The sequence below is a fragment of the Podarcis liolepis genome (genome assembly GCF_965112155.1).
Source record: "Podarcis liolepis genome assembly, chromosome: 13".
NCBI classification, from domain to species: domain Eukaryota; kingdom Metazoa; phylum Chordata; class Lepidosauria; order Squamata; family Lacertidae; genus Podarcis; species Podarcis liolepis.
The window spans coordinates 57,074,564-57,083,632 of NC_139573.1; the positions used below are offsets into that span (position 1 = coordinate 57,074,564).

The following is a 9,069-nucleotide window of genomic DNA, read 5'->3' on the forward strand; positions in this document are numbered from 1 at the left end:
CTCCCGCCAGCCTTTTCGCCCGCCGCGCTTCTGGGCTGCCCTGCTCTAACGCCTGACTGAAAAATAGAGGCAGCTGCTGCTCCGAAGGCGTCTGGTACAAACAAGGCGGGGGGTGTCGGTCCCGCAGAGCTCTTAAGAAGGGCCGCTGGACAGGAAGCGTCCCCGGCAGGTGAAGGGCATCGCCATTTGGTTCTTTTCGAAGGGGCATAAATGTCGGGCTTTCCCAAAATCTCGGCGCGCCGCAGTCGCCTCAAGGAAGGTCAGAAAGAAGGACCCTCTCCATCGCTTAGGGGAAGGCAGGCCGGGGCCGCCATGTTGAGTGTGTCAGCGCGCCGCTGCTCTGGTTCCGTTGGCTTGAAAGGAGCTTGCGCAGGAGACCTTCCTGTTTGGTTGTGTCTCGTGTGCTCGGGGGGTTGTGTGTGTGCTATGACACCGATAGCCCGCCTTTTCCGTCGAGTGGCCCCCGAGGGAGCTTCGTCGCTGCGTGTAACTTTCAAAATAGGCCAACCCATTTGCCAAAGCAGCGGCGCTGAGAGAGCGGGGGCGGCATCTTAAAGCAGCATTACATTTGCTCCCCAGGGCCCCTGGTTGGGTGGTGGGGGCCCAAGAGCCACGCATAAAAGCTTGGTCCTCTCCAGAGTCTTGTCAGGCCATAAATAAAAGTATTTCTACGCACACACCTGCTTCAAATAATAAATCATTTATTTACTCCCATTATTTGCATACTTCCCAATAAAATAGTCAATAAATAAAATAGTGTAAAAATACATATAAAACTGTAAAATCAAAGCGGATGCCAACACTGATGGCATTCTCTCGTGACTGCTAAACATTTATGCTCTCAATAATTAAGTACAGTAATTATGGTCAGCAAATAGCGGTTTTGGCCTGACTACTATTTTCTGTAAGTTTCAATGTCGTTTAATGTGTTTTTGTGTCCCCTGCCTTGTGATGCTGACATGAAAAGTGGGATAGAAACAGTTCTAATAAATAAAAGGCAACAAAGCAAAAAGAAAGCATAGCTCCTTTGCACCCCAAAGCTAAAACGCGTTGGGTGGCGGCAGCGGCCTACAAATGACGCGGGCTTTCCCCGCACTAGGCCTGGGCCTGACGAAAGCTGTGGCGCTGAGCAGCCTCGGGCTTGGGAATTCCTTAAGAGATTGTGTTGGGAGCTGGGTGGGTTGTTACAGTTATTGACTGTAATCTTTTGTCTTTCATTTCAGATGTTACAGTACTCTGATTTATGCTTGGTTATGCGTTTTTTGTTATATTTATTATTTATGACTACTGTTGTTACGTTGGAATTGTGCTTTTTCATGTTGTAAGCCGCATGGAGCATGGCTTGAACCCTGGAAAGATGGAATTCTAATAGAATTATGTATGTATGTATGTATGTACATAATGTCTACTCAGAAGTAAATCAAACTGAATTCAGCAGGATTCGCGCCCAAGTGGAATTAGGACTGCAGACAAAGCAGCAAATCAAAACTTGCAATAATAATAATAATAATAACGATAGTTACCATGACAAATAACAATCATGACAATAACATCCAGACTAATTCCCTCCCCGGGCGGGTTAAGTTTCTTCCTCCCGGAGGGCGTGGCTAGTGACGCCCGTTTCGTTTTGCCCTCAGCAGGGCGCTGTGGCCTCACCTGGCGCTGCAGGCGTGGCGTCACAATCTCGCGCCGTCCTTGTCTCCTGTGTCGCAGTCCTCCTCCAGCAGACATGATGGCGGCGCTGAGGGCGAGCGTTGCGCAGCGGGCGGCGGCGGCTCTCCTGAGGCCTGGGCCGGCCCAGGCTCCCCTCGCCGCGGGATACCACGAGAAGGTAGGGGACGGGGGCTGGCTCACTCAAGGGGGCTTTGAGGGTCGCAGGAGAAAGGCGGGCGAGGGGGGAGGACCCAGCAGAACAGGGGTTTTCGTTGGGGGGGGGTCCCTCAGAAGGTGGCGGACCCTCCTTCCCTGGAGGGTTTTGAGAAGCAGAGGCCAGGCGGCCCCCTGTCAGGGATTCCTCAGCCGTCACGCCTGCATCGCAGGAGGACGGACTCGAGGACCCTTGGAGGGCCCCTTCCGCTCTGCAGCTCCCTGGTTCTATAAGACATCGGCTGTCATTGTAAATGGGTAGCTGGATTATGGGGGATATCACAAGGGGGTGTGAGGGAACGCTGCGCAGGTATGGGGGTCATAAGGGGTGTTGGGGGTAACCTGGGGGGATGGAGAGGGGATGTGATAAGGATTTGGGGGACTAAGGTAGAATTGGGGATCTTTGTAGACCTGGGGCTGATACAACAAAGGTGGCTGGAAACTGAGTGGAACACCAGAAAGAGGGTGAGAAGGGAAGCCTGCACAGATTTGGGGAGGGGACAGTTTAGTGGGCTTCAAACAGAATAGATGCCTGGGAGGAGTTAATTAGTATAAATAATGAGGACACTTCATTTTCAAAATAATAATAATAAATTGAGTGGTGACCTTTAACAAATAGAGGGAGGCATGGGGAAAGGCCTCGCAGTGGGGCAGGGGCTGCATTGTGGGTAGATAGAGAAGTTGGTGACTGAGGTTGCCCTTTTTTACTCTCATCCCTTTTCCATTTTGTATCATGGCTTCTAGATTGTTAGCCTGCAGGCAGGGACTGCCTTGCTCTTGTGTACAATGCTTAGTGAAATCCATGTGCTCTAGGAATGATTAACGGTAATCATAAGCTGTGGGAGTTGGCGTGATTCATGGAGGGAAGGAGGAAGGATGCAGAAGGAACAGGGCTAACATAGTCAGAGAGCTGGCATAAGAAGGGTGGTATACCAAAAGGAGGCACAGAAGGAGAGGCAGGAAACGGCGCACAGTGGTGGGGGTTTGCAGACAGCTGGCTTAGAATGTTAGAGTACTGGCTAGATAACTGTGCACCAGTATATTCCCTGCTGGGTTCAAAGGGCCATGCTGTTTGTTTCTCCTGCCCATAATGTGGAGGAGCACTTTGACGACAAGGTTGTGTACACAGGGCATTGCAGACACTCCCCCTCCCCTTGACAGATATTTTATAAGACTGGGATAAGTTTTAGTCATTTTGGGGGGATCTCTTTAAGTTGTGCTGGACTGAGTGGCAGAAATCAAACAATTGGAAGGATCCCTGAAGTCTGCCTTGTCCAGCCACCTGTGTAACGATGCAGAAAATCTAAAGATAGACACCCCTGATGTCTAGGGCTCAGTCAAGAAATGTCTCCAGTAGGTGGCAGTCAGAGACTTTGCGACTCCATTAAATGATACGTGATATGATAGCCATGTTCAAATATATAAAAGGATGTCACATAGAGGAGGGAGAAAGGTTGTTTTCTGCTGCTCCAGAGAAGCGGACACGGAGCAATGGAGCCAAACTGCAAGAAAGAAGATTCCACCTAAACATTAGAAAGAACTTCCTGACAGTAAGAGCTGTTTGACAGTGGAATTTGCTGCCAAGGAGTGTGGTGGAGTCTCCTTCTTTGGAGGTCTTTAAGCAGAGGCTTGACTACCATATGTCAGGAGTGCTCTGATGGTGTTTCCTGCTTGGCAGGGGGTTGGACTCGATGGCCCTTGTGGTCTCTTCCAACTCTAGGATTCTATGATTCTATTCTATGAATAGCCCTAATCATAGAATTGCAGAGCTGGAAGGGTCCAGGATGATTATATCGTTCAAGGATTCACCTTTGTCCCCTGAAGATGCACATCAAACTTTTGCTTTTGAATTCCAGGTTGTTGATCACTATGAGAACCCACGAAATGTTGGTTCCCTGGATAAGAACGCAAAGAATGTTGGGACTGGCCTTGTGGGAGCACCAGCCTGTGGGGACGTCATGAAGCTGCAAGTAAGTTAGTGCTGCCTTGAGGCACCAAAGGCTGTGAGACAATAAAGCCTCTTTCAGTCTCTCACCCTCTATTCTCTGTGATCGTGAACAAGAGAAGTGTCTCTTTCGTTTCTATGCAATGCTTAGTCACTCTCATGAAAATGTCCTCAGGTTGAAGTAGATGAAAACGGAAAGATAACAGATGCCAGGTTCAAGACGTTTGGCTGTGGGTCAGCAATCGCTTCAAGTTCCTTGGCTACTGAATGGGTGAAGGGCAAGACGGTAAGTCTGATGCCTGTCAATATATACCTTGGCCTTGTTTTGGGGGAAAACCTTTCATGCTGCATTACCATCTCTTAGGCTGCTTGAAGAAAGTCGTTTACAGTCCAGGGAGGGTGGATTTTGCATGCATCATGCTAAGAGTCTAATAATGTGGAAGTCAATTGTGGAGGCCTGCAGCTGGATCAGACCAAAAGTCCTTTTAGTCCAGCATCCTGTTCTCAGTGATCAGCCAGATGATTCTGTGAAGCCTGCAGACAGGATATGATTGCAGCAGCACCCTTCCTACCAGTTCCCAGCAGCTGAATTTCAGAAGCATGCTGCCTCCAGCAGAGGGGTAGTAAGCTGGCAATAGAAAATGAAATTGTGTCTGTGGAGCAGAGTTAGCAGCAGTTGCTATGGAAAAGCTGTAGCTTACGCACCTGATTTTTGTTCAGAAAGTATTAGGTTCAATCCTCAGCTTCTCCAGGTAGGACTGGGAAGATACCTTCTCTGAAAGAACCACTGCCAGTTATTCTAAACAATACTGCGCTAGATAGACCTGAAGTCTGGTAGTGCAAGACAGTAGTCCTGTGTGCCTAAGTCCATGGTATGAAATGGAAGGCTAAATGGTAATTTTTGTATGTTTCAGGTTGATGAAGCCTTGAAGATCAAAAACACAGACATTGCTAAAGAGCTCTGCCTTCCTCCAGTAAAATTGCACTGCTCCAGTAAGTAACTTTTTTTTGTTCTTTGTTACCATTGAAACTCTTTGCAGACAAGTTGTTGGAAAGAAGCACCACAAGGTCCCAAATGCAAATAGTCAATCATGAACAAGAAATGTGAATGTAAGTGAAGGTCTTTTACAGCGATGCCTTCTATGTAGTTGGTATGTTCTTAGAGAAAGTGAAGAGCTAGAATATAAGGGCATATGCCTTTCTCTGATTGGTGCTAAGGAGAGTTGTAATCCAACAACATCTGTACAGCTACAAGTACTCCAACCTTGGGAGGCTGGAAATTGGTTTTGGAGCTAGCGTTGTGATAGACTGAACCAGGAAGTTCTTGTTATAGTTCCTGCCATTAAACTCAGTGGAAGGCTGTTGAAAAGGGAGTCAGGGTTGAGACACTGAGAATAATATTGGCTTATCTTTATGGGGCTGTTGTAAAGAATGCTGAGAAGGCAAGTGAACTGATTTGTGCACAAGTGCTATGCCCATGCTAAGTCATAAACTGGCCTAAGAACACTCCTCAAAACTCAGAAATCTGGGCACGTAGGAAATCTCTCCTTCACTTTAGAAATGCCTAAAGGTCACCACAAGGTGAATGTGGGGGTTTACTGCCAAGGATGTGAATTGGCCTGCTGAGTTGCAGGAGAGCCAGAAGCACGGCTCTTCTCCCAGAGTCCTTGGCACTCAGGATTGAAATTATTTTGCTTATTCGACTTCCGCTGTTAAACCAGTCTAATATTTCACTTGTGTTCTTCCTCCCTTAGTGTTGGCAGAAGATGCCATCAGGGCTGCCTTAGCAGATTACAAGTTGAAGCAGGGGCCGAAGAGCAGTGAGCCAGGAAAAAACGCAAGCATGGCCTAGAAGGAGGTGCTGCGTGTCAAAAGGCCTGGAGCCCTGTCCCGCGACAGCCTTGTCATTCCAATTGTAATTTAGCAGGGCAATTACAGCAAGGAGCCAACAAATCACCTTAGTGCATTTTGGAAGCATGCACAATGTCAGGCTGCATTGGAACCACCTCAGGGCAGTCGCCTTGATCATCTTTGCTACCAGCTTTTCTGTTTTCCTTCCACATGTGGGAGGAAAGAGAAGAACCTTCTTGTGATTTCAGTGTGAGAATTTTGCTATAAGTAATCGTTCCAGCTTTCAGTGTGTAGGAGGCAATTGCCTACATGTTTGCTAGGGCATGGCCTGCTGTTGCAAGGAGCAGCCCCATCTCCGCTTTGGGCAAAGCTGCCTGGTACGAGAGAACAGTCAGGGACCTGTAACCCTCCCCACAGGAAGGGAAATTGAGCCCACTCTAGATATCTTTGGGGACTAAAGAAGGTAGAAGTTGCTCTCCTGCCGTTTCTGCAGATGAGGCAGCAAGAATCTCCCTTCCCGTTGCCAGCAGCATGTTCTTCTAGCCGGGAGGGAGGAGATTTACCCCAACAGCAGATTAAGGCAGAAACAACCATCTTCCTATCCTTATTCCCTAGTTTGGGTTTTAAAGAAAAGGATTGTGTGATCAGACAGTTTATGCACAAGTTTCAGATTTATTTTATGTACAGTGTATGCTATATAAATATATAGAGATAATATATGCTGTGCTCTGGCTCAATGAATTGTGTGTTTCTTCCTAGCAAATTTCAGGCTGAATTTAGAAGAGGAATTTGTATAAATGCCTTATTTGGCGCAACAGTATTCAGCCAGACCACAGAGAAATAAGAGAGAGGTATCAGCCTCCTTGGGGTGGCGAGGGAGGGTGGGAGTGGAGGATGCAACATAGAGTGACAGTGGGAAGAGAGAAAACAAACTGAGGGGGGAGGGAAGACTGTGGTGCCTTCCTTGGCGGGAATGGCTGGCTGGGACCCTGTAGGGTCGCTCCTTTTGGGAGATAATACACAGTGACATTTTGTTGCCGGTTGCTTGTATGGCCCTTCTAAAAGTAGGGCGTGTAGGCCACAGTCCTCTTGCTCCCCAGCAACCGACACTCAGGAGATTTGCTCATCATCTTTGGAAAACGCCAGCCCTGTGCTCTTTGAAACAGCCTTGAAAAGCAGCCAGCCCCATTAGAGAACAGCATTGCGTAGAAGGACAAGATAGCTCAGTTTCTCAGCAAGAAAGGCAAAAAGTCCTTCGCCAATGTGAGGGGTGTATTCATAGCAAAATCTGCATTTATTCCCACCTCCACCCCCCCGAGGAATGGGAGGGGGGTGCTATTGCCCAGAAGAACTCAGTTGGGGTTTTCTTACACAGCCCTTAGCTTCAGGAATAGTGACAGGTCAGAACTACATTTCCAGGTTCCTTGGCTGATTTACAGCCAAAGCAACCTGAAAAAATAAAAAAGGTTTAATGAACTAGTACTTAAGGAAGACTTCCCTTTTTAGTTTCTGGGTGGTGGAGAGGAGAGGAGAGAAAAAGTAATGTTTCAGTTGCACTGATTCTTGAAGTGTGTTTAGTAGTGGAAGAGGTTGCCTTGGGTGGCATATGATAGAGAGTGGCAATAAGAAGTCCCTGAGGGCAGCCTGCCCCGCGCTCCCTAAGCTGTCTCACAAAGACATCATCAGCATCCAGACAAGATTCAGCTGCCAGTCCAGCTTCTGTGCATGGAATGGGGGTGCCATCTTGTCCTTTGCCAAATGTCTGACCTTGCTGCTGCTGCTGCAGGGCTCCCCTTAACTTCTTAACCAACCGACTATATCCAGCCTGTCCCAGGGGAGCATTTCAGATTGAATCACTTCCCCTTGCTTTACACCAGGGGTAGTCAACCTTTTCATACCTACCGCCCACTAACGCATCTTTTTCGATGGTAAAATTTCCTTACTGCTCACCAGCACTCGATGGAAGGAGGATTCAGCTTGTGCCATAGAACCCCCTACCGCCCACCTAGAATCCTGAAACACCCACTAGTGGGCGGAAGGGACCAGGTTGACAATCCCTGCGTTACACACTCCAGAGAGCTGCCCAGCACCAGCAGTGAGGTGAGTCCACTCTCGTGTGAATCAGCCCCACTAACAGAAGACACGAAGAACAGCGCTGCTGGACCAGGCCAGTGCGTGCCCATCTAGTCCAGCCTCCTATTCTCACAGTGGGAAGCCCACAAGGAGGCCCTGGGTGTAAGAGCCCTCTCCTGCATTTTCCAGCAACTGGTATTCAGAAGCATTCCTCTGATCATGGAGGCAGAGCACAGCCATCCAGGCTAGTAGCCATCCCCCCCCCCATGAAATTATCCAGTCCTCTTAAAGCCAGCCAACTTTGTGGTTATCCCTGCTTCCTGCAAGAGGGAGTTCCGTAGGGAGTTGCATAACTGATGCATGAAGTACCCTCTTAAATCCCGAATCTTCTAATGCTCAGCTTCAGCGGATGCTGTACATAAATACCCTCAACAATTCTGCTTTGCATCCCTCTGCGAGTGAGAAACGCTTGCCACTTTTGCAAGGGATTTGCGAGTATTCCAGTTCATGCTGAGCAGCAGTTGCTCTCTCATTGGAGGTCTGTGGCACGTCAAATAATTTATTAGTAGCTCAGGTTTCTAACTGAAATGTCTCTACAGCTGCTCCAGCATCGTGGTTTATAACAGCAGCTGTGCACCATAAGACAGACTTGCAGGCTGTAAAACTATTCCTGTTGCCAATGTGTCACTCCTCAAATGCAGGAAAGGGGGGTTTATTTATATTTAAAAAAACACATCTGAAATGTTTAGATTTTAAAAGCATCTGGTTCTTGAGGGAAAGTCAAGATGTCCCAAAAGGGGCAAAATCTGAAGGGCAGGGCAGCTCTGCCCCCTCCCACTGCTGAGCTAAAGAACAAGGCTGCTTTTTGTGTCCAGCACAGCTCATGTCTAGCGATCGGACTCTTCTCCAGGGGTGTAGCCAATCCTGTGATGTCCCCCATAGCCACATCCTTATGGAGAGCCCCCAAAAGCAGGCAGCTGTTTTGATCCATCTACATACATAGCCCTCCCGAAAACAGCAGCACAAGATGCAATCTTGTGTTTAATTTGCTGGATGCCAACCTTTGCAACAGCACTGGTGTCTTGCTTAGCTGTGCATTTCTCAAGTTGGGGAACAGTGCTCTTCTCTTGTCTGAAGATTCAAGCCTTTCACCTGCCTTCTGGAGGTGGCCAGAAAAACACCTCTCAAAAAATGGCTGAGTACGAGAGGCTTGACGTCCTGGCGTTCTCTCCTATTTTATCAGAAGCCTCTCCAAAAGGCCCACTGATAATGCTTTCCCTTAGCCCACAGAGCGGCCAAGGCACCAGAAAAACCAGCACTAGGGCCTCTCGGCT

At 48.3% G+C, this 9,069-nt stretch overlaps 1 protein-coding gene across 4 annotated transcripts; it reads left to right on the forward strand.

The window, feature by feature from the left end:
* Positions 1–76: 76 nt before the first annotated feature.
* Positions 77–6,399, forward strand: ISCU (iron-sulfur cluster assembly enzyme; the record flags this gene model as incomplete). Of its 4 annotated transcripts, none has more annotated exons than XM_083470997.1 (6): positions 77–169; positions 1,638–1,831; positions 3,723–3,836; positions 3,987–4,097; positions 4,726–4,804; positions 5,566–6,399. In XM_083470997.1, the coding sequence occupies 5 exons, from the start codon at positions 1,730–1,732 to the stop codon at positions 5,661–5,663; spliced, it is 504 nt and encodes a 167-aa protein (XP_083327123.1). In that variant the 3' UTR covers positions 5,664–6,399. The 4 variants fall into 4 exon arrangements, with proteins under 4 accessions (XP_083327123.1, XP_083327120.1, XP_083327121.1 ...); XM_083470994.1 differs by lacking the exon at positions 77–169 and adding an exon at positions 211–484; XM_083470995.1 differs by lacking the exon at positions 77–169 and adding an exon at positions 211–484 and having other exon boundaries at positions 1,641–1,831.
* Positions 6,400–9,069: the final 2,670 nt, after the last annotated feature.